This window comes from Balaenoptera acutorostrata, chromosome 19 (genome assembly GCF_949987535.1).
Source record: "Balaenoptera acutorostrata chromosome 19, mBalAcu1.1, whole genome shotgun sequence".
NCBI classification, from domain to species: Eukaryota; Metazoa; Chordata; class Mammalia; order Artiodactyla; family Balaenopteridae; genus Balaenoptera; species Balaenoptera acutorostrata.
In genome coordinates, this window is record NC_080082.1 from 4,496,601 (window position 1) to 4,521,424 (window position 24,824).

At 52.0% G+C, this 24,824-nt stretch overlaps 1 protein-coding gene and 1 non-coding gene across 5 annotated transcripts; one reads left to right on the plus strand and one right to left on the minus strand.

Annotated features, from left to right (window-relative positions):
• Positions 1-2,289: 2,289 nt before the first annotated feature.
• KLHL36 (kelch like family member 36) lies at positions 2,290-15,446 on the minus strand. Of its 4 annotated transcripts, XM_057534549.1 has the most exons (6): positions 15,288-15,430; positions 14,007-14,150; positions 12,725-12,803; positions 7,173-8,246; positions 5,099-5,256; positions 2,290-3,015 (listed from the first exon to the last, which is right to left on the minus strand). In XM_057534549.1, the coding sequence occupies exons 3-6, from the start codon at positions 12,785-12,787 to the stop codon at positions 2,460-2,462; spliced, it is 1,851 nt and encodes a 616-aa protein (XP_057390532.1). In that variant the 5' UTR covers positions 12,788-12,803; positions 14,007-14,150; positions 15,288-15,430; the 3' UTR covers positions 2,290-2,459. The 4 variants fall into 4 exon arrangements, with proteins under 4 accessions (XP_057390532.1, XP_057390531.1, XP_007172655.1 ...); XM_057534548.1 differs by lacking the exon at positions 14,007-14,150 and having other exon boundaries at positions 15,288-15,446; XM_007172593.2 differs by lacking the exons at positions 14,007-14,150; positions 15,288-15,430 and adding an exon at positions 9,928-10,061.
• A 1,079-nt stretch (positions 15,447-16,525) lies between these two features.
• LOC114236517 (U6 spliceosomal RNA) lies at positions 16,526-16,632 on the plus strand. The gene has a single exon (XR_003622461.2). It is a non-coding gene; the product is annotated as a U6 spliceosomal RNA (small nuclear RNA).
• The last annotated feature ends 8,192 nt before the right edge of the window (positions 16,633-24,824 follow it).

A 24,824-nucleotide genomic window follows, 5' to 3' on the forward strand; every position in this document is an offset into this window, starting at 1 on the left:
CCAGTGAGCTCAAAAACCTTTCTTAGCGCAGTGGAGCCTCTGCCAATTATCTGAAGTTGGTCTCCAAAAGGAAACTTCCTCATCAACCCTACCTTTAAAGGAACACTCACCGCCTCAATCATATCAGATTCTAAGGCGTGTAAATCACAAACATCCTTCACAGTGGCAAGGGAGACATCACAGAATAGTAGGGGCAGGGCATGGTATGTTAACCCGCAAGGCACAAGAAAATCAGAATAGAGGCCAGCACTGCACCCTTATCCTGGGACACGTCCTGGAAGTCAAAAATACAACAGCTGGCTTAGGCTAAAAATTCGTGCCTGTCCGCTTCCTGAGGTCAAAGCCTTCCCCGCTCCCCAAAGCACGCATGGTCTTTCCATGTGCTCAGCCCAGCCTGCCCCTGGATTCTGACTGAACGACCACCTCTTTGCTCATGACCTGGGCGGAGGTGGGGAGAACAGACCACAGGTTCTGTGCCTTCTAAAGGGTCTTCATATAATGAAACCTTTCCTGGAACAGGAAGGGGGTAAGCTTATCCCAAAGTTGGCAGTAGTTCTGCAAAACATGTTTCGAGGAGGGCTGGACGAGGTTTGAGACAAAAAAAGGGTTTCGGGCTCAATGAAGTTTGGAAATGCTGGGTTGATGGAGGGTTAGCAGTTAATGCAGGACTCCTCAGAGACTTTAATACACCTAAATGTTGTTTTAAAGAGCTCCAAGAAGATGACAGTTTTTTGGTTTGACTGTTTGTATGCCTTGCAGAACCTCTCAAGAGTTTGGAAGCCTTTAGCGACTTCCATAGGCAAGGAACCAGATAAATATGCAGACAGGTCCCCCGTCTCACGAGAGGGGGCAATCGTTTGGGTACCGAAGCTTTCAACTCCCAAGTGGCTCTCAGCTCTCCTGGTTACTAGAGAAAGAGGCCAATCAAAATCACAGTAAACCTTCGAGAGAAAGGAAAGGAAGTGTAGTAAAGAGACAAAAAAGGAAAAGAAAGAAAAAGTTAACTGAGATTCTTATTCTAATAGGAGTGTTAACGATTATTCTTTAAGTGTTCTCGTCTCTGCAGTCAGATCTCTGCCACAGTATAGATCACTAAGGCCTCCCTTGGCTCGTGATTAAAACCCACCCCATGCCCATCGTCCTGGTGTGACACAGCGGCTTGGGCACGAGTCTCAAATTCTCCTTAAACGGCACACGCTGTTGCGAGTTCCGGTAACTGCAGGAACCAGGCCGGGCTGGTCACGCATCTCATAAGGAGATGCGGAATCCACTTTCACAGCTTATATAGACTGAGAGAGCTTAACCCCTGGGAGGAGACCTGGCCATTATTTCATCTGTCACTTAATGAAGGGGGAAACAGCTCATAACTTGTGTAAGAAATTTGCCCCCAGCACAGAACTACTCGGCAGCGGACGGCCAGGACCAGGATCCGGCGCTGGAGTCGAGGGAGATGCTCGGACAACCTTCCCTTGTCAGGGATCCACGGGCCCCCACTCACTCACGTGGGAGCTTCCTGTGGCTTCTCAGAGCTGGAGTCACAGAAAACAATGGCACATTCTGCGGGCTCCCTTTTTCTTTCCTGAGTGATAAATGGAGATCTGTGGGGCTCAGTACATCAGTAATCTGAGAAACCTCGGGTTCCAGAAAAAAGAAACAGTAAAAAGACGAGAGCACACATCACAGAATAGGGCGCCCTTTTTCACCTTTCTTCCTCGATTATCTATACCCTTTTAGAATTCGGGAAGACGACCAACCAGGAGAAACAGGGTTATTTAGAAGCAGCAGTCACCCGAGCAAGAAATCCCGGCGGGAGCCCTCCCTGCTGGGAAGTCCCACGGCTCGCCTGACTGCCGGCGAGCTGGTGACTCCCGGTCACGCGGGCACCCTCTATGGGTCTCTGGGCCCCACCTGTAAAAATGCCCTTGCCAGTGATTTCCGAACGTGGCCGACGCTCAGTCATTCCAGGGACCGGCTAAAGGAGTTTCTAGGCTCCGCTACACCACTCCTGGTAGTTTCAGACTCGATTTATTCTGACGCAGGGCTCAGGAACCTGTTTTCTTCAAAGCTCAGCCAGGTTTGGGGAGGCATGGACTAGGGAATCTGCAACGTCCCACCGCAGCCCTTCGTTTCGCTAGGAAAATCTGTGCGTCACCCCTGCCCTGGCTGCTCTCTGGGGGACGGTCGGGGGGGTCACCCACGGGGGTTCGCAACGTGGGAAGCAGCCCTGGCACAGACACAGGGGTCGCTCCTGCCTGGGCCCCGCTTTATTTATTCAAGCAAGATAATATGTCAAGTCAGACAGAATATTTAATCGGTTACTGTGATATCATAGAAATACCAAGAATCATAAAAGTAAAAAAAGCTGCTAAGTCGTTGCTAATGGTTCCGGGATTCTACCGAGTGGCTGCTGGTCTCCTGACGCACCGCAGGCGGCGGCGGCAGCGGCGGCGGCGGCGGGGTCACTGGCCACGGTCCTGGGGCCTCTTGCCCTTGCCCTTCTTCTTCTTGTCCTCCAGCCGCGGCTTCAGGGCGCACACGCAGGCGGACACGCCGGCGATGGCCTTGGGCAGGTCGGTGCCCTTGCTCCACTTGTCCTGCTCGCGGTCGTACACCTGCACCGTCTTGGAGAAGGCCGTGTTCTCCCAGCTGTAGCCGCCCAGGATGTAGATGCGGCCCTCCCACACGGCCACCCCCGACTCGCTGTTGGCGTGCAGCAGCGGTGCCACGCGGGTCCACTGGTTGCACTGCGGGCTGTAGGCCTCCACGCCCAGCACGTCGAAGCGCTCCATGGACTCGAGGCTGTCGTCGCTGCCGCCGATGGAGTAGATGCTGTCCCCCAGGCTGCACATGCTATGCCAGCCGCGCGCCGTGGTCATGGGCCGCCGTTCTTCCCACACGTCTGTCCGGTGGTCGTAGCACAGCAGGTTCTTGCGGTAGGGGCCGATCTGGTAGTCGTGGCCCCCCGAGATGTACACGAAGTCTTTGTAGATGGTGCCCGCGTGGCCGTACGTGAACCTGTGGAGAGACAGATGGATGGACGGACCGACAGAGACAGAGGGGCAGCTCAGTGCTGCACGGGCTGGGCCTCTGTGAGCCGGGGACCCGGTCTTCTCCTCAGCAAAATGGGGACAAGCTGCCCTCTGAGGGGGTGGTGAGGATGGGAAGGGGTGACAGACGGAGAAGGGCAGGTGACACACGGGCAGCTCTGCAGCCAGACCGGCCTGGGCCAGAATCCCAGCTCTGCCCTCTCTCTGCCCAGCTGAGAAGTGGTCATCACAAGACTGCATCTGTCTCGTTACGGCTAGAAACGCTATGCTACTGAGGCGCACATGTGGCCCTGGTCCCATCACACACCAAGCAGGGCCTGCAACAAAGTGCAGCTCCAATTACACGACAGTCTGGAAAAGTCAGCCCTAAAGGGACAGTAAATGTCAGTGGCTGCCAGCGGTTCAGGGGAAGCAGGGAGGGATAAAAAGATGGCGCGCGAGGGATTCTTCGGGCACTGGGACTATTCTGTACGACACTGTAATCATGGATACACATCATCATACACGTGTCAAAACCCGCAGAACGCACAACCCAGACAGGCAGCCTAATGTAAACTAGAGAGCTTAGTTAATGCTAATGTATCGACTTCGGTGCATTAGCTGGAAATAATGTACCAGTTACTGCAACGGGGGAAGCTGGGTGCGCTTGGGAACCTCTGTACTTTCTGCTCAATTTTCTCTACACCTAAAATCGCTCTAAAAAATGAGATCTATATAAAGACAAAAAAGAAAATACCAACAGCAAAAAAAGTGCACACAAAGGTGGAATAAAAAGGGAATGGCGTCACGACATTCAGAACGGTGATTCCTTAGCTGGAGGCGGGAAGCAAGTGGATGGGAGAAGAGCACACGGGGCAAATGGGTCCCAGGCAGATGGGCTACCGTTCAACGTCTTCGGCTCTTGGGCTGGGCTGTGGGTTCGTGGAGGTCTCATTATACAAGCCAGTCAATGAGTGAAAAAAGGTATGAGTAAACAAAGGGAACAAATGTGGGGCACGCACGCCCTAATGACGGCAACATCCTGGATTATGTTTATTCCAACTCTGGACATGGATGGTCCACTTAGAAAAAAATAACGATAGGGTTGTTGTCACGCTTAAGGTAGACAAACCACCCCGGCTGGCCTAGAGAAAGTGACAGTGGCAGATATTCTTATGTAATTAAGCCTCACTTCTCCATCTGTAAAGTGGGATGGTACACAAGACCTGAACCCGGGAGAACACAGGTCTTGGTTTGCCTAGGACAGGGTCAGGATTTATATGGTTGACCTCTCCGTTCACGGTCATTCAGGTTTGGGTAATCAATTACGTGGGTTATTACCCACCCCACTGGATCACTGTGGATATTCAAGGGACTCATCACATCAAGCACATGGCCCAGGCTGACACGTGGTGATCAACAGCTACTATCATGATCGTCCAATCATCTTATCCACAGGTGTCCAGGTGCTACTTCATCGGCTTCTTGGAACCTTTACCTGAAGGTGGTAGTTACTGTGGGGTTGGGGGTAGGGGCGGGAACTGGAGGAACAGTGCAGCTTCTACTACAGGGAGCTGCTCAAATAAATGGCAGGCACCTCTGCTAAGCCTGTGACGTTAACAAATGCAGGGAATGGACACCTTGACAGGGTGGTACTGACATCACATCCCCTCTACAGATGAGGAAAATGAGAGAGTGTGGGGTGAGGACACTTGCTGGAGTCAGATGGAGGGTAGAGAACCCTCACCCTCTGTACTCCTCCTGCCCAAAGTCAGAGGGGTTTTTAGTAAACCTCTCACTCTCTGAACTCAGCACTCATTTCCCCGAAACTCAGGAAGTGAAGAGATTCAGAAACAGAGGGATGTTTGTCTCAGTGGCAGAGCTGACACTTGCACTCTGATGGCCCAGAACAGGCACCCTGACAACCATGCCCTCTGCTCCCCACGCTGTTATTTACAAGCCAGGAGATTCTTCCTGGAATGGGAAGGCCAAAATATCCAGAAAGGGAGGTGGGCTCAACTGTAACCCCAAAGCCTCCATGTCTGTAGGGTCTGCCACAAAACCCCAATCACCTTGGCAAGCCGGCCACATAGGACCAGGAGTCCGTCTTGGGACTGTAGGTCTCTACTGACGAGAGAGCTCCATTCTCATTCCGGCCGCCGACGGCCACCAGCATGTCTTCGATGGAGGCCAAGTAGAAATCCACGCGGCGCTGGTTCATGGAGGCCACCTGCGGAGGCGAGACACCTGTACCTTCCCTTCCCCAAACTTGGGTCAGTGTCAACATCCAGCACCGCATCCCCAAACACGCTCCATGGAAGGCACAGCCCCGGAAGGTGAGGTGGTGGCCACATGAGCCTGGGGAAGGGAGCCAAACTTGAAGAACGGGGGGCTCTGTAGGCGGGATTTCTCAGAGCCCCCAGGACCCTCGAGACCTCGTGAATCCCCAAGAGGTGGATGGAGAATTCACTTCCCCAAACCTGTCTGGCCACATGGCCGACCCTGTGGACTGGAATTCCGCAGCACACACAGGTCAGAACTGCTGATGTAGGGCTTTCCTGAAATAAAAGTTCATCTTTCCCCTCACCCCCCCACAATCAGATATTTTAAAAATTAATGCTGATTGTCGTCCGTGTTGATGGGCAGAAAGTGGTGCTCCACAGAAAATTAGCAATGGAAGACCCAAATTTCTTTTTTTTCTTTCTTTTTTAAATCATCCAAGCAGAACACACGAATGAACACGGTCCCGCAGGAGACCATGTCAGGCTGCCACCGCTATGAAGGTTTGGAGGACGGGCTTCAAAGCTGGAAGCCTCCGTCTAGTGCAAGTGCAAGACTTACACCTTGGTTTTAGAGTTTTGAGAATAAAATCAAAAGGTCATCCAAGTCCCTTCTGAGCCTTGAGCTCAGAAAAGCACCGAGTTAAGTAAGAAGACTGAGGTCTGAGTATAAAGATTGAGACAGACTTTCACGGGTGGCCATCTGGTTCTTGGGAGGAAAGGAGCACATGTGCCAATCAACGTGAGCTACAACCACCGACCCTGGAAGGTCAGCATCCCCCCACCCGTTTCCAGAGGGAGAAGCTGAAATTTGGAGCGGGCAAGGAACCAGTCTGAAACCCCTGGCTACGATTTAGCCAAGTTGGGGCGCGAACCTGGGTCTGACATCAAGGCCCAGGCCTGTCCCGGAATCAGCTGCCACACCTGCCAAAGGGCCACGACTCCTACCAGGTGTGAGCCTTCGTGGCCTCCTGGGCCAGCTCCAAACCTGTCCCAAAGAGGAGCTCGGCGGAGACTCCGAGACACGGGGAGGTTGTCAGAACTATGGGTCAGTCTTCCAGACCGGTGTCATCTAATATGGTAGCCACTAGCCTCCTGTGGCCATTTACACTCAGATGTAAATTAGTGAAAATGAAATAAAACGGAAAACTCAGTTCTTCAGTCCCACGGGCCACATTGCAAGCGCTCAACTGCCACACGTGGCTGGCGGCTACCGTATCGGATGGTGCAGGTGAAGAACGGTTCTGTCGGTGAAGGAAGCTCTACTGCACGGCAATGCTCTGGACGCTGACCGTCCCCGCAGAAGGCGGCCGGTCAGCCCTCCCCGCCCCCAGCCGGGGCCGGGGGGGAAATGATGTGGCTTGTCACTTCATCGTCACACCTCGTTCAGAAGCAGGGTGGTGGGGCTTCCCTGGTGGCGCAGTGGTTGAGAATCTGCCTGCTAATGCAGGGGACACGGGTTCGAGCCCTGGTCTGGGAAGATCCCACATGCCACGGAGCAGCTGGGCCCGTGAGCCACAATTGCTGAGCCTGCGCGTCTGGAGCCTGTGCCCCGCAACGGGAGGGGCCGCGATGGAGAAAGGCCCGCGCACCGCGATGAAGAGCGGTCCCCGCACCGCGATGAAGAGTGGCCCCCGCTTGCCGCAACTGGAGAAAGCCCTCGCACGAACCGAAGACCCAATACAGACAAAAATAAATAAATTAATTAATTAAAAAGAAAATCTTTAAAAAAAAAAAAAAAAAAAAAAAAAAAAAGAAGCAGGGTGGTGGTCAAGGCGCGAGGGAAGGGGGTGGGGGGCAGTCAAGGCTAAGGTTAAGGAGATCAAAAGTCCTCAAGAGTAAAGAAATAATCTGGCTTTAATCTCACCTTGATCCACTGTTTACAGCGGGGGTCATACCTATAAAGAAGATTGGAGGCCGCATCCCCTCCGTTGTCCCGCGAGAAGCTGCCGCCAGCGATGAAGATGAACCCCCCCAGCACGGCGACGCAGTGGTGGCTCCGCCGGGCCGGCAGGGGCGTCTCCTTGACCCACTGCTCGCTCTGGGCGTCCAGGTAGCAGGTGTCGTCGCTGAGCTCCAGACACCGCTCGGAGACCTCGCCGCCCACAAACAGCAGGCACGCCTGGGTGGTGCGGAGGGCCGTGCGCTTGGTCTGCATGACCGGCTGGGCCGCCAGGCTGTTGTGGTAGCGCACAGCCTCCTCGATGAAGCCCTCGCAGTTGGCCTCGCGGGGCAGCAGTGAGCACACGGCCGGCTTGACGCGGTGCAGCAGGTCGTTCTTGGGGATGAGCGGGAAGTGGATGTTCTCCAGCACCTGGTAGGCGTGGGCCTCGCGCTCGGGCTGCTGCGTCAGCCACTGCAGGGCGGCCTGCAGCAGGTCGTGCTCGCACTCCCGCTGCACCTCGCTGCTGCCCAGGTAGGCGCACAGCTTCTGCAGGGAGACGTTCTGCAGGAAGTCGGGCGTGAAGGACAGCGTGCCGAAGCGGCCGAGGATGAAGCCGTCGATGAAGGCGTCCAGCCGCCTGAGGCTGTAGATGGAGGCCAGCTCCTGCAGGTACAGGTAGTTTTCCTCGCTCACCTCCTGCTCCAGGTACTCGCAGCAGAAGTCCACCGCCGTCCAGATCTGCAGCAGGTGGGCCGTCTCCAGGACGTAGTCGATGTTGCCACCGTCCAGCACCAGCTCCCCGCCGTACAGGAAGTCCACCACGGCCTTGAGCCCGATGTAGGAGGCGCCGATCAGCTCCACCTCCTTCTGGAAGGCCTCGCGCATGCCGAGGGTGAACATGGAGTTGAAGTAGTCGCTGCACACGGCCAGCAGGTTGCGGTGGGCTGGCACGCGCTGCTCATCGGCCACCAGGACCACGTCGCAGAAGAGGCCGCACAGGCGCTGCTCGTTCAGCCGCTGCAGCACTGTGCTTGAGTGCTCGGCCCAGCGGTACACCTGCGGTGGCGGTGGAGAGTGCGTGTCAGGAGGGGAGGGGGCCGCCGACCCGCCTCCACACCGCAGGGGCCCAGCTAGCGCTACGCGACCAGCACTGACATACAGTGGAATGAGAGAGAACAGGAAACAAGGTGTCAGAGCACCTCACAGAAAATCAGGGTGTTTCCCTGTACATGTGCATATGTATTTGTACATTTCCTTTCTTCCCTTCTTTACAAATAAAAATTTTAACTCAATTCTTCTTTTTCCCTTTGTTTCGTTTTCCCTCTCTCCTCCTTCTTTGTAAACAGAATTCCCCAAAGTTTCCTTCCTTCCCTCCTTCCCTGTCTCTCTCTCCTTCTTAGTGTGTGTGGGTCACGGCACATGGGTTCGAAAACGCTGTCCTATCGGGAGGGTGAAGTTGCCTGGGGTGTAGCCTCTCAAGTCGGACAGAAGCTGGTGGAACCCCCGCTCCACTGCTCTGCAGCTGTGTGATCTGGGTGGGTCACGAGCAGCCTCCGAGCCTCGGCTCCTGGTCTCACCCAGGTTCGGTGCGGGGCAGGGGTCATGAGACAGAACACGGCACAGAGCTGGCCCGAGGAGAGCGGGAGCAAAGTCAGCTGCCGTGACCGTCAGTTCCCACGGGGTCGCGGTGCCGACAGTTATGCTACAGAGACCAGTCCGGGGAGGTAGAGGGTCCCAGAGACTCTGCAATATATCCAGACTAACGTGCTCTGGGGAATCTTACTTTCAGAAACACGGCTTCAACAGTCATTGCCAGAAAACGTATGTAAATTGCAGGAACGCTGTCTCTTCCCGGGAGCTGCATGTGCTGCAGGCCGCACTGTGCACTCGCCTGCACTCTCTCATTTGAGCGTCACAGGAACCCTCCAACGGAACGTCAGTTATAACCCCCTTATTCCAGATGAGGAAAAGGGAGGTTCAGGGAGACTAAGAAACGTGCCCGAAGTCCCACAGGGACTGAAGGGCAGGGCTGGCATTTGAACCTAGGTCTGATGCCAGAGCCCAAACCTTTAATCACCATGCTACACTGGAATTAACGAATCAGTTAATATGAATAGTTAATAGGAATTAATTCAATAAATTCAGGTTGGTGGACACTGCTTGACTGTTATCTGCCTGCCCTGGGCTTTTGAGGATACAAAGAAAAATCAGACCCAGACAACGGTTTCTAAACCCTGGAAGAACTAATTAGGATATTTCACACTGCTTTATTTATTCCCTATAAAAACAACAAGAAAATTCAACATATGGAAAGACAGACCATTCAGAAATATCAACCAGGTAGCAGGGCGATTCAGGGACGATTGGGGAAAGGGGCGGGGCGGGCGTTAAGCCCGAGGTGAAGTGGTGGTGGAAAGGAAGACACGTGGGCGAGGGCTCAGCAGGTGTGAGCAGCTGGGTGACCGGTGCACAGGTCCTTCTGGGTTACTTCTCAACATGTGTCCTACAGCAGGGGGGTGGTTTTTTCTTCCCTTCCAAATCTGCTCCTTACCGCCTCCGATGCATTAGTAATTGGGGTACTTTACTTCCCGTGGTTCTTCCCCGCCCGGCCAATTCCCACATCAATCGCTCTGTCTGTGCAACAGTCTTGGGCAATGTCCTCACATTCTGAGGGTACCAAATAGACGCTCCCTAAAGCTTCCTTCCCTTCCAAGTTTACAGAGCCAGGCTCTCCTACCTTACATTACAGGATGGTTTCTTGTAGGTCCATACACAGATATCTCCGTCTATTCTGGTTATTCAGAGAGAGAGCCAGGCTGGCCTGGTCTGGGCTTCAACACATATTGGCTTGGGGCCCCTCTTGGGTGCGGACTGAAGGAAGGAAATGAAAAAGGCACTACAGCGGCAAGCTACCGAGTAATAGTGAAGGCTAGTGTCCTAGAGAAGCAAGTGAGGGGCATCAGGCGGGCTGACAGCCCACCCCGGGCTCCTGGTTGTTTCCAAGCTGGTGAGGGTGCTGGAATTACCCCGCTTAAACAGGGGCACACGCCCCCAGGCTACGGTGTGGAAAGGGAAACAGCCCTGGGGAGGGGCAGGGACTGGGGAGAGCCCCAGACGACAGCTACCAGAGGAGCCACCTGCTGCAGTGAGCCAGGGCAGGGGAGACGGCGGCCACTGTTTCTACTGCTGGGTCTCCAGGCGAAGTAGGCACGTTTAATTCTTTACCTGGGTCTTGACTACAGCCCGTTTCTGGTTATTTAGTACAGCAGCAGAGACCAGAACTAAAAACAGACCAACGTGACTTCCCAACATTAAACTGGCATCAGTAACTGAGTTGCAACATTTCATATAATTTAGAAACTCCGACCTGCAACATTCTCCAGTGGTATTAACCCTGTTCATTCCTTTGTTTCTTACTTTAGCACTTTAATCAGGTGAAGAAACTCAGGATCTAACACTGGGCAGAAAGCAGCAGGTATGGGGTATCTTATATTAAAAAAGAACTCGGGGAACTCCCTGGCGGTCCAGTGGTTAGGACTCTGTGATTCTACTACACGGGGCACGGGTTCGATCCCCGGTCGGGGAGCTAAGATCCTGCAAGCTGCGCGTCATGGCCAAATAGGTAAATTAATTAAATTAAATAAATAAATAATTAATTAAAAAGTAAAAAAGAATTCGGCATCAAAATGGATCAACACATTTTAGAGCAGATAAATGAACAGTGGCAGCTACACAACGGAAGACTCCACTGCTCTGAGAAGGGCACGATCTACTACCACATGCAGCAATCAGGGTGAACCTCAAAAGCAGGGTGACGAGAGTAAGGAGCCAGGCACCCAGGGGACCCACCCCTGACCCCATTTATATAAGTTCAAGGGCAGGCAAAGCTGCAGGACTGGAAGCTGGGCGAGTGGCCGTCTTGATTGTAGGGGCTGGAGGGGTTTGGTAATGTTCTTTAACTGGGTGTGTTGAATGTCTAGAAAATCAAGGGTACATTATGATTTGGGCACTTTTTAAATATAAAGAGTTAGGAACATAAATACAACGAACCAAGGGATAGAGAAGCCTACTCCTAAAAGCTTCAATTCAGAGACAGACAAGCTCAGAATCTGGCTTGAAGGGACAAAGATTTCTAGCGCTGTAGAACTTAGAAAGCTACGCTGTCTCTGCAGCCAAGCTCCCAAACAAAGCCCCTTTGAGTCAGCAGCAAGACCCTTCTGGGGTTTCGCAGCAGATAAAGCCGGGCTTTGGCAAGAGCCTTCTCAGTCAACTCAAATGGAAATAGGAGAGCATTTCTCAGGAGGACCAACCTCCCCTGAAAATTACACCCCATTTTTCTTCTTTACACATCTGTCGAACCTCGTTCTCCCTTCTTCTCCTCTTATCTATAGGCTGCTCCCAACTCCCTTTATCTAAAACGGTATTTCTTCATCTTTTTTCCAGTCTGCTTTTAAGATATTTTTTTCCTAATAGCTCGCCATGTCATTTTAACACATAATATATATTCTATATATCTGTGCGTGTATTATATGTATAGCTTTCTACTTTAAAATAGTAAAATTCTTTCTAGACCCCCAAGAACCCATTTCATCTCCTTGTGAACAATATCAGCCCCATGGAGAAGGCACGATCTAAGGTAAACGTGACATTTAATCTTCAAAAAAGGACACTTTTAAAGAATTCCCTGGCGGTCCAGCGGTTAGCACTCCGCACTTTCACTGCCGAGGGCCAGGGTTCAATGCCTGGTCGGGGAACTAAGATCCCACAAGCTGCAGTGCGGCCGAAAAAATAAATAAAAAATAAAAACTAAAGAAAGAAAAGGGTGTTATTAATATTCATAAAGAGACAGGTGTAAATTGGGACTGTCTCGCCAACGGGTCCCCCAAACCTTATCTACAGCAGCTGTAGGGAAAGGGGCCGCTCCAAGTCACCTGAGGGTTTGCTAAAGGTACAGATTTGCAGGTCCTGCTCTGAGATTTTAATTTAGCAGGTCTGCGGTGGGGCTGGGCATATGCACTTCTCATGTGACACCTGCCCCCTCCCCATCTCCCAGGGTGAGTCTGATGTAGTCAGTGCGCCACAGGTAGGTAGCCCCGCCGTGGGGAACCCACCCTCATTGGCTCCTAGGGTCTCAGAAAGTCACGACCGGGGAAGACTCTGGGCCCTTAACATCCAGGTATACAAAGTGTTGTACCCACTACAAGGTTGGGGGCTGGCTTCTCCATGGACACAGTCTTGGAGTTTTTGAGCCCCAAGTGGAAACAGAAATCCCATGGCGTCCACCGTGTCCTGTAGATGCCAGGCATGGGATAAACGAGTCAAGTTTTGTTTCTAACATCCCTCGCACCCCCCAACCCCTGCTCTGATTTTATGATTTTTCCACTCCTTGACTGTGCCACCTCTAGTCATTGTTAAGGAGATTAACACCAACACCAAGAACAGAAAATCAGTCTGTGCAATAAGAATGAGCTCATTAGAAAAATCTCACGCTTCTTTGGCAATTTGCACAGGTGGTGAGCGACCCATTCACAGACCTTTGAGGATTCGCTGATCTTGTACGGCCGAGACACTCGCGTCTGCCGGCTTCCCTCCATCATAAACAAGATCGCAGCCCTACGACAAGAACAGGACTTCTGAGCGTGTAGTAATAACTCGAGGTTATTCATGAATCGCAGGCTCTGCTGGCAGGTATCAGTGACAGCAAGAGCGAAACAGTCACGTGGAGGGAAGAGGGAGAAAAAACTGTACTACAAAGAACTCCCTTACTCTGAGAGCTGAAAAAATCAGAGGGTTAGAATCAGATAGAACATTTAATAAGTGTCCCTTTTTCACCTAAAATCCGACAACATCATGTCGTTTAGCCCACCTCCTACAAGTACCTACCTTTGGATGCTTGAGCTGAATTCGGCCTTTTCGAGAGATCAAGATTATAATGACAACAGTTATCATTTCAGAACCCAGACTATGACCCTGGAACCAAGTTGACATGTGCTATCTCATTAAACTCCCACAACTATTTGGCCGGGCTGATGTCACTTAACCCATTTTATCGATGAGGATATTGAGCTCAAGGTCACAAAGCTAGTGAATGGCTGGGAATCAAACCTGAGTCTGTCCAGCTTCAAAACTGGACAGACATGGGCCCTTCCCTGGGATGCCTGGTTGAATGTGGCCTAATCTTTAAGAATCTCATACTTTTAAAATTTCATGAAGTTAAGGATATGATGCAGTGACGACTACGAAGTGTAAAGTACGTTCTAGACACAGGCACTGTCTTAAGTGTTTTCTGTGTCTCACTGATTTAATCCCCACAACAAGCCCACCAGGCCAGCACTATTATTATCCTCAGTTTATAAAGGAAGAAGCTGATGGCAGTGAGGGGAAGTAACTTGCCCAGCGTCACACACAGGAAGAAGCAGACCTAAGGAGGCTTTCCTGCTCTCAATCCCTGGGCTATTTCACTTGACCGTTAAAAAAAATGCCCACAGGCAGGAAACCTCTGCAGGCGGAGCCCATGCCCCAGCTGGAACATGCAGGATAAACTTGAACAAGTAAGTTAACCTCTGTAGACTTCATGGTTGAATCCATGGACCGGGCTGGTTTATCAGGGGATGTTAAGGTTTCTTCCAGCTTTGAAAAGTCAAGCAACCCACTAACAGCACAGAGCCGGGCTTTGGGGGACCTCGGAGGATGGGGGGCACACAGAGGAAGGACTAAGCTAGGAATATGGGCACAAGTCACATACTGGGACTGAGGGTTTAAGGAGGAATTCTTCCCCCTGCTAGCAGAGTTGAAAAGAGTCAATTTGTTACCTACTGAACACACAGCCTTTGCTAATAAAGAACAATGTGACAAGGAGTCAGCTCTGTGTCAAGATAATCAGGGACACACAGAAGGGGCTCCAGCGCTCCCACGTTGGGTGGGGGGACGAATCCAGGCACCGTCCATCCTGCCAGCTCCCTGGGGAGAAGGAAGGGACAACTAGCTTTCTCTCGACAAACCAGCAACTTTGTGACAAAGACCAGCTGTCCCCACCCCTGTCCTGTCTGTCTGCTCCTAGGATGCTGGGGGGCTCAGAGAGGGAAGAGGACACCAGCATCCATCCTAACGCTCACCCCTGACTTCCTTGTTTCACCTTCACCCTCTGAGACAGGTGCCACCATCGTTTCTGACACCGAGGCTCAGGTGGCCGTGCGGCCCCGCCCAAGGTCACACAGCAGACAGTCTGCACCACCGCAGGCGGCCAGCCAGGGCTCAGGTCTGCCTTCAGTGCTAAGAGCTTTCTTTTCTAGGCCAAGATTTCTAGAGAGAGTATCCCCTTGTGGAGGCTCCCTTTTGTCTGCGGGCAAGTGGTTTGGGGCTCATTGCTACAGGAGTGTGGGTATCAGCTGCCTCCTGTGCTTTCTGCAAGCAGGTGAGGAGTCAAGGCCACACGCAGGGACGGTGGCGATCCCCAGTGAGGCGTAAAAGGTCTTTTAGTAAACACGGGAACCGAGGCCGCGTCCGGACGGGAGGGTCCCTGGGAGCCTCCTCTCCCGGCTCCTTCCCCGGGTTTCGACCCTAAACGTGCCCGACCGCAGCGCTCGGGGAAACAGCGTCGTGGAGGTGGACGCGGACGCCCGCCGACACCCACCCGTCCCGGGTCTCGCCGGCAGGGTCTCCGGGAACGCCGCTGTCGCTCGCTCGGACCCAGCACCCCCTGGCGGAACCGCCGGCACAACGGCCGCCCGGGCGGGCTCGAGCCGGCTGCGAGGAGGCGGAGCTGGATTGCGCCCGGGACTGGCGCCCGCGGCGGGACGCGAGGACAGTCACTCACCTGGGCCGCGCGGGCCGGCCGCACAGGCCGCACCTGTCTCACCTGCGGGGGCGGCGGCCCCCTCTCCACCCCCCACACCGGCCCCGCGGCGGCCCCTCCGCTCGCCCCCGGCCCCGCGATCCTCCCCCCGCCCCCCGAGCACAAAGAGATCCCAGGGGCGGAACCGGGTCGCAGCTCGCGGGGCCGGGGACCCTCCCGAGGCAGGCCCGCCCCCCGCCCCGGCCCCCGGACGGCGCGCGGCTCTCGGCCCGGGCAGGAAGGGGGCGCGCGCGGAGGCCCACCTGGGAGGGCGCGCTACGGGCGCGACGCGGGGATCCCGAGCGGCGGGGCCGGGCGGGCGGGGCGGCGGGGCCCGGGCGTCGGAGCCCGTTGAACGGCCGGGTGCGCGGCCATGGCTCTGCCAGGAAGTGCGAGGCCGAGGGCGGAGGCGCGCGCGGCCAATGGCGGCGGCCGGGAGGGGGTGGGCTCTGGCGGCGCGGGGGCGGGGCCTGTCCCAGGCAGGCGGGGCCTGCGCGGGGGGCGCGGGGAGCGCGGTGTCCTCGCCCCGCTGTCCCCCTGGCCGCCGGACTCGCTTGCGGCCCAGGCGGGCCACTCACAGTCACGCACCGCGAAATGCCTACTGGGTGTCGCCCGCCGTCTTAGGCGCGGGGACACGGCGTGGAGGGACAGGCATGGTCCCGGGCCTGGGGGGACCGGAGTGCTGGGAGGGGCCATCGCGGTGGCACCTTCGCACCTTCACCTCCTTCCAGCCTTAGCTCGGTCGGCCTCTGCGTTCACCCTACGGTGAGGCCTTCGCTGACCCCGTGATTAAAGTCACCATCCCTCTCTCCTCACCCCGTTTCCAGCTTTCCGCTTCACTTAGCTTTTACCACCGTCTAATCTTCTAAATCATTTCCTTGTTCATTTGACTTATTGTCTCTCTCCCCCACTAGAAACCCTCCAGGGCAGGGTTTACTGTCGGTTTTATTCCTGGCTGGGCCCCCAGGGCTGGCACCTAGTAGCCGCTCAATAAATTTTCGAGGAATGAATGAGTTTAACCATCACGGATCTATCCTTGTCAAACTGATGCTACAGCCTGGATAAACCTTGAAAACATTATGCTAAGTGAAAGAAGTCAGACACAGAAGGACACATATTGTATGAGTCCATTTATATGAAGTGTCCAGGACTGGCAAGTCCATAGAGACAGAAAGATTAGTGGTTACCCAGGGCTAACCAGTTGGGGGGAAATGGGGTGGGTGGCTGTTAAGAGATTTTGAGGGGGGAGAGTGATAAAAATGTTCTGAAATTAGGTGGTATTGAAGATTGCACAACTCTGAATATACAAAAAAACCATTGAAATGTACAATTCAAAAGGGTGAATATGGGATTTCCCTGGCGGTCCAGTGGTTAGTACATGGCGGTTTCACTGCTGTGGCCTGGGTTCAATCCCTGGTCAAGGAACTAAGATCCTACAAGCCGCGCGGTGCCCAGAAACAAAAAAAATATATGGTATGGGTTGTATCTCAGTAAAGCTGTTGTGCTCGCTTCGACAGCACATATACTAAAATTGGAACGATACAGAAAATATTAGCATGGCCCCTGCGCAAGGATGACACGCAAATTCGTAAAGCGTTCCATATTTTTGTATGGCTGATTCACTTTGTTATAAAGCAGAAACTAACACACCATTGTAGAGCAATTATACTCCAATAAAGATGTTTAAAAAATAAATAAAGCTGTTACAAAAACGAAACCAAACAAAAAAATTTCTCTCTGTCCCTGTTTTTCTATTCCCTGCCTTCTCTGGGAAGGATTGAGAGCGTCTTTTTTTTTTTTTAAATAAAGAATGCTCTCTTCGTGGTACAGGGAGTTACCTTTTTCTTTTTTCTTTTTTTTTTAATAAATTTATTTATGTATTTTTGGCTGCATTGGATCTTTGTTGCTGCGCGTGGGCTTCCTTCAGTTGCGGCGAGCGGGGGCTACTCTTCTTTGCGGTGCACGGGCTTCTCACTCTGGTGGCTTCTCTTGTTGTGGAGCATGGGCTCTAGGCGCACAGGCTTCAGTAGTTGTGGCACGCGGGCTTAGTAGTTGTGGCTCGCGGGCTCCAGAGCGCAGGCTCAGTAATTGTGGCGCACGGGCTTAGTTGCTCCGTGGCATGTGGGATCTTCCCAGCCCAGGGCTCGAACCCGTGTCCCCTGCATTGGCAGGGGGATTCTTAACCACTGCGCCACCAGGGAAGCCCTCAGGTATCTCTTTAAAGCCTTACTTGCCCATCTTTGACCCCTCCTTGACCCCTTCCCACCCCAACAAAGCTAATCTCACATCTTGTTCTAAGTCTGTATCTTGACATGCAAATCTCCACTATTACATGAATTCATGTACTTCTTCATTCATTAACTCACTCAGCAGACTTTTAGGGAATTCCTACTATGTGCCAGGCACTGTGGTAGTTGCCAGGGATAGAAAGAAGATAGTTTCAAGGGTTTTAGGGAGGGAGACAAACAAATAAATGAGCAATTACTGTATCCGGGTCAGTCCTGTGTTAGGGATATATTCAGAGTGCTATGGGTGGGATGTATTCTTTTTTATAGCTATACTTAAAAATTCTATATAGAAAGATATGGATAAGGACAAGTAGATATAGATAAAGGTATATATGGATCTCTCTACGCATACATGGATCTATCTATCTATCTAGAGAGATTTAGCTATAGATTTTTTATTGTATTGTATTTATTTATTTATTTTGGCTGTGCCACATGGCATGCGGGATCTTAGTTCCCTGACCAGGGATCTAAGAACGCATGCTCCCTGCAATGGAAGCGCGGAGTCCTAACCACTGGACCGCCAGGGAAGTCCCTAGATATTTTAGCAGCCTATAACTTGGCATGGATGTCTGTCTTCCTGGTGATGGGTTCTATATGAATGAGAAGATGTACAAACTGAAGGGAGTGCCTGTAGTAAGGGCCTGGGACATGCTCAGGAATCCCCACGTGACACTGACCTGAAAAACGTGCAGGCCTGGCTAAGCTGACTTTGTCCTGTTTTCCCTATCACCACCTGGAGAACCATCCTTTCACTTTTTTTCCCTTTACGTCTCATTTTCTCTCAAATTAGAAAAGTCACGCGTGTTTAAGTTAATTTGGAAAATACAGAAAAGTCCGAAAGGAAAAATAAACCACTCACTCCTGCACTGTCCAAAAATAATTATTAATACTGTTGTCTCTCCATATTTTCCCCTTATGTAGTTTTTCACAATAATATCACCACTACCACCACAACCCCTGTACAGCTCACATGTGCTACACGTTGCTCTGAGCTCCCTGTACATATTCACTCATCTAATCTCCTGGACTCTTTGAGGGAGGTACTGTTTACTTTCTCTGTTTACAGAAGGGGAAACTGAGGCCTGGAAAAGTTAACTCTGTGCCCAAGGTCACAGAGCTCATAAGGAGCAGAGCCGGGCTTGGAACCTAGGCAGTCCTGTGTGTGTTTGTTCCCATGCCAGAGACAACCTGGCTTAGAAAAGACGAGTTTTTCCCAATATTCAAATTTCAATGATCAGACCTGTTTTGGTTCTGAATTTGGTCAGAACTGGGCACCGCAGTCTGCAGGCCTAACCTTGCCTTCTGCACCATCCTGCCTTTGTGCCATGATAAAAGTGAGGCACGCTCCATGCAGAGAACTTGGAATACACAGACAAGCACAAACGGGAAAACATTACCCACCCGAGGAGAACAGCTGTCAGTACTTAAGCGTAGATCGGCCCAGTGTTCCCCACGCATCCATGCATGTGACTTCATGTGGCGCAGGCCCTTTGGAAACTGCCCCCCCCCACACACACACTTTTGCAAATATCACGAGCTTTTCACGTGTCAATAAGTTCTCTTCTATTGGATTGTGGACTTGACCCTCCCTCATTTTTGGGCACCCAGCTGGCTTCACTATTATCATAACACAGGTGAACATTCTTGCAGCCACGCCTGATGGTAAAACGAAGTTGCTGGGTCAGAGGAGCGCCTGTTTGTAAGGGTCTGACCTCCCCGCAAAGCCTGTCTCGGTAAGTACCCCTAGTCAGTGGCTCAGCACCCCATCATTTCTGAGATTCAGCCCCATCAAGTGGAACCAGGGCCAGGTGGTTCCCTGGTTGTTCATAAAGCAGGAAAACAGCTTTCTCCTTTCTTCTGCAGTCTCTCCTGCGACCCGTTGTGGTGCTTTTTATTTGCTGTTTCATGCCTTGCTCCTCTGGACATGGGTACTTGTAGGACTTGTGCAGACAGACCCTCACAAGCACCTAGGGCCATGTGAGCTGGTAGGCAGGGCAGAGGCTGCCCCAAGCCTTCTTGCAGTACCCAGGCCCCCGATGGGCGACAGTGATTGCCAGGCAGGGGCAAAGATGCCTGGTCAAGAACCGTCCTGGACTATGTATGAAACAGATAACCAACAAGGACCTACTGTATAGCACAAGGAACTATACTCCATATTTTGTAATAACCTAAAAGGGAAAAGAATCTGAAAAAGAATATATACATTATATATGTATAACTGAATCATTATGTAGTACACCTGAAATTAACACGACATTGTAAATCAACTATACTGCAATTAAAAAAAAGAAACAGGGGCTTCCCTGGTGGCGTAGTGGTTAAGAATCCCCTTGCCAATGCAGGGGACACGGGTTCGAGCCCTGTTCCGGGAAGATCCCACATGCCGCAGAGCAACTAAGCCCGTGCGCCACAAATACTGAGCCTGCGCTCTAGAGCCCACGAGCCACAACTACTGAAGCCTGCACGCCTAGAGCCCATGCTCCGCAATAAGAGAAGCCACCGCAATGAGAAGCCCATGCACCACAACGAAGAGTAGCCGCCACTCGCCACAACTAGAGGAAGCCCGCGTGCAGCAACAAAGACACAACACAGCCAAAAATAAACAAAATTATATTAAAAAAATAAAAAATAAAAGAAAATAAAAAATAAAAAAAGAAACAAATGGTGCTGGGGGGCAGGGTGAGGGGAGATGGAGCCTGTGAACGAGGTTCCAAGTCCCCCAGAACATGCTCCGTTGTCCCATTTGGCTTTGCTTACAAAATACAATGTCAAAAGATAAAATTATTAAGAATTTCAAGACAACAATTGTAGAGCATTAAACCTCCAGTGCGGGGCCTTTCTGAGTGCGGGGCCCTGTGTGTCTGCTGGCCCTAGATGGAACAGTTGGGACTGTCACCAAAGAACCCTTGAGGCTAATGTTATGTTCATTCTCCAAGCCTCAGTTCCAAAGCATATGTCACAGCGGAACACCCTAGTACAGACGTGCATCACCTGGACACCCAGAATAACAAAAGGAGGGAGGGGGAGGGGCCGAGGCTGATTGTGGGTAACGCACAGGCCCCATGCTAAACACTCTCTCCATCACCCGTGGAATCCTCTTGGTACCTTGTGGGTCCATGCTACTGTTAGTCTCACTTTACAGATGAGGAAACTGAGGCTCTGAACGATTGGTTGGCGCTAATATCACACAGCTGGTAAGTGCAGGAACCGGGATGAGGAACCCAGGCCATTGTATGCCAGCGCCCAGTTACCCAGTTACCCAGCCTGGAAAGGCTGCAAGCTGCTTTTCTTTCAAATTACCTTCTTGGCTCTGACCTTCCTGGTGCTCAGGAGGTTGTAGCTGGTCCTAAGGGGAGGCAGGGAGAGGTGTCAGCGAGCTGCCAGCTGGGTCCCAGGAACAGCTGGGCCTGGTTGTAGGGGCGGGGGCTGGAGGGGGGAGGCTGGGGGCAGGGGGAGGCCCGTGAGCACTGCTACTTGCAGCTGCAGCCCTCACCCTCCAGGGAGTTTCCAGGTCTCTGAGTCTCTTGGAGGAGGAGGAGGAGGGGAGAAGGAGGAGGCGGGGCCGGCTCTCTAAAAACTGTTCTTCTCACCAGAGGTTTGTCCTTGGCCCAGCTTCCCTCCCAGAGCCTGAGTAATGTAGAAAAATCGCAGCCCAGCATAAACGAGTCAGCCTAGGGGCCACCCGGGATCACGTTCGCAAGCGGAATTCTTGGCTCAATCACTCCGGTAAGTTTGTAACTGTTTAGACTGTAGGATAAGAAGCAACAGACCAGCAAATGGGTAGAGCCACAGCGGGAATGTGGGCCCAGGCCTTGGTCATCCCTAAAATCTCAGATTAAAAGAGAAAAGACCTCCCCTCAGTTGGCACTTGCTGTTTCCTCCTTCCGTCTCCCCAAGACTTTTCTCCCCAGCTCTGCCTGGATTTGAGCCCCGGCCTGGCTACTCCCCGGCTGTGTGAACTGGACCGGCTACACCGTGCCTCAGTTTCCCATCTCCAAATGGGGAAGCCTTTGTTCCTGTCATGGTGTTGACGAATTAATAAATGATGGATGAGTGAGTGAATGAATGAATGAATAATAATAAATGAATTACTACATGCTGACCACTTCCGACTGTACCCCATGCATAAAGCTCCATAAATTTGAGCTTTTGCTGACGATGCCTGACTGTCTACCAGTTAGAGAACTCTTCTTTGGCTGAAGCCTTTGTTTCCTGTTAAAATAGAAATCATTTGAAAATTGATACTTTTTTTTCTTTTTTAATGGCCACTCTGCACAGCATGTGGGATCTTAGTTCCCCGACCAGGGATCGCCCCCTGGATTGGAAGGGTAGAATCTTAACCACTGGACCGCCAGGGAAGTCCCCAGAATGGGCTCTTTTCTTTTCTTTTTTAAAAATTATTTAATTTATTTATTTTTGGCTGTGTTGGGTCTTCGTTTCTGTGTGAGGGCTTTCTCTAGTTGCGGTGAGCGGGGGCCACTCTTCATCGCGGTGCGCAGGCCTCTCTTGTTGCAGAGCACAGGCTCCAGACGCGCAGGCTCAGCAGTTGTGGCTCACGGGCCTAGTTGCTCCGCGGCATGTGGGATCCTCCCAGACCAGGGCTTGAACCCGCGTCCCCTGCATTGACAGGCAGACTCTCAACCACTGAGCCACCAGGGAAGCCCTGGGCTCTTTTCTATTAACCATTAACACCTTAGCATTCGTTCATCAGCTTCAGGCATGTTCTCAAGATCACGTTGTTGTGTTGTGACCGGGGGGAAAGGAAGATTTCAGCCCCCAAGAAAGGAAGAGAGAAGGCAGGAGGGGAGGCGGGTACCAGGCACAGAATGTACAGGAAGCTCCCTGTGTGTCACGGCTTCTCCGGGAGCTGACTCCGTCTTGGGGCCCGTCCGGTCAGAACTGCTTGTCACTTGTCGCCGAGGTCCCTAACTAAGCTGGCATTGCCCACAGCCTGACTCTGCCCTGGTTCACCAGACCAGGCACATGCTTCCCTGTTTGCCAACTGTGAAAATGAAGCGCTTGGCATGTCAGGGTTGCAAACCTGGCTGGGGCCCAAGGTCAGCAGGTAACCCTGACTGAGCCACGTCTCCTCTGGAATCTTCAAACCTCTCATGTGTAAAACTAGGCATATGGATAAAAGCCTTCCCAGAATTGTGTGGCCAGAGGAGCACAAATGCAATTCCTTGGAGATTCATTCACTGATTACACCCCCTGCTCTCCCGGATGGAATTACAATTGAAAAAGTCTTGGTGTTATCATGTTTGACTTGGAGAACCTGGGCCGGGTGTCTAGGGTGGTCAAGCCTTCAAGCTCTAGAGCTGTGCTAGGCAAAATGGTCACCGTCAGCCACATGTGGCCATTTCCATTTCAATTAGTTAAAATTACATAAAATTTAAAATTCACTTTTTCAGTTGCCTGAGCCCCATGTCACATCCTCACCAGCCACCTGCAGCTAGTGGCCCCCATATGAGACAGCACAGATCATAGAACAATTCCATTGTCTCACAACATTCCAGAGACACTGCCCTAGAGCAGTTCTTGCTAACTGTATGACTTTGAGCAAGTTACCTCTCTGGGCCTCGGTTTCTTTATCTGCAAAATGGGAATTCATCTACTCAACAGCAAATACTTACTGAGTGCTGGCCATGGGTCAGGTACTCTTTTAGGTGCTGGGGATATAGTGCTAAACACAGATAAATAAAATCATGACTCTCATGGAGCTGACATAGAGGAGGGACCAGAGTACTCTTCTCCAAGAGTTGGTTTGAAGATGAAATGAAATAGAGCAGGAAAAGCATTTAACATGGTGCCTGGCACATTCTAAGTGCTTAAGAAATGTTAGTCACGATTATTACTAGTAATCTGCCCAGCTCCCTTCTCCCACAGCCCTGCTACTACCTGGGATGGGAAACACATAACAAGTATGCCTTCACTTCCCATCCAGTACCCATGGCAGACATTGCTAATCCATCACAGCACTTTCCCACTGAGCCCAGAGGTACTGATGGGATTCTAGGAACAGCAAGGGGCAGGGCTCTCAGACACATCCTCTTCCTCATCACCTCCAAGCTCTCCTATGAGCTGCATGGCCCCCACAATCCTTAGGTTCTGTCTGTCGAGTTCAAACTCAGACTCCAGGCACAGGCCTGACCCTTCTTAGGGGAAAGAGCAAGTGCCTGGCCGGTACCTTGTCAGCCAAGCAGCTGGTCCTGCTTTGACCACTGGGCAGTAACTGGCTTCTTGCTTTGCTGCCTGTTGGAGTGGGGTCTGGCCGTGTTCTCACCAGGGCTCCTGGAGTCTTGAATACCGTTCCTCTCTTTTATTCAAGAAAAATGGATTGTCTCCAGGCCGGACAAATGGTCCTGGCCAAAAAAGGGCTGAGTCAAACCCGGCCCCACATCCAAAGTGGGAGAGAGACACGTGGACTTGCAATTGTAATATAGCGAGATAAGGGGGAGGGTGGAGGTTGGCCCTTGGTTGTGGGAACCCAGGGCAGGAAGAACACTGGGTTCCCGGGAGCCTGCTTCACGGGAAGGGTTGCATCCTTCTCCATCCTTCGAACTGCCTGTCCTAGCTCCCGCTCTCCCCCACTGCACGGAATGACCTGAACAGCCCGACCTGACTCAGCAGGGCTGTCTTCTCTCTGGATCGCCCATCGTTTTGGTTCTGCTGGTCGCCTTCACTCAATCATTCAGTATGACATGTGGTAACGACACGTGGTGTGAAGATGTCTCAGTTCAATTCTTGCTTCTACCACTTACCAGCTGTGTGACCTTGGGCAAATTACCCAGCCTCTCTGTGCCCTGCTTTCCTCCTCTGTGAAATGAAGTTTACAGTAGAGCCTTTCCGCCTCCCCCTCCATGGCTTAGCATGATGCCTGGGGTGCGATACTGGCTCACTGCTGCTGTCATTCACATGCACATCTCCAGATCCCCAGAGATTTTTCTCTTTTACTCTGTTGGCCTGGTTCATTCGAGGAATGAAAATTTTTTTCAAATGCTAAACTTTCCTGGCACCCCCGGGATAAAGCTTCTCTGCTCATGACATATGACTATGGGGAATGACATTTGAGCTATGTTTGAAAGGGTAAGTTGGACATCCCAAGCAGATGAGAGAGGAGAAGGCATCCCAGGCAGAGGGAATGGCATGTGCAAAGGCCCAGAGGAGTGAAGCAGTGGACAGTCGAGGAAGAACCCGGGCTGGCTGGAACATGGGGTGCTTGCAGGGAAACAGCAGGAAATGGGGTCGACAGGGGGAGACTGGACACCACGAGGACAGATACCCTTTGGCAATGAGCTGGGTGTCTGGCAAGGGTGGTTGAAGTAGCTTTATTTTTATTTATTTTTGAAGTATAGTTGATTTACAATGTTGTGTCAATTTCTGTTGTACAGCAAAGTGATTCAGTTATATGTATGTATACATTCTTTTTTATATTCTTTTCCATTATGGTTTATCACAGGATATTGAATATAGTTCCCTGTGCTATACAGTAGGACCTTGTTGTTTATC

Excerpts from the sequence above, each read along its gene's own strand:
- KLHL36 (XM_057534548.1), bottom strand. The coding sequence starts at position 12,787 with ATGATGGAGGGAAGCCGGCAGACGCGAGTGTCTCGGCCGTACAAGATC. Across the intron at positions 8,247-12,724 it reads AGATCAGCGAATCCTCAAAG|GTGTACCGCTGGGCCGAGCA; the intron begins GTCTGTGAATGG and ends CCGCCACCGCAG. Across the intron at positions 5,257-7,172 it reads GCTGTAAACAGTGGATCAAG|GTGGCCTCCATGAACCAGCG; the intron begins GTGAGATTAAAG and ends TCGCCTCCGCAG.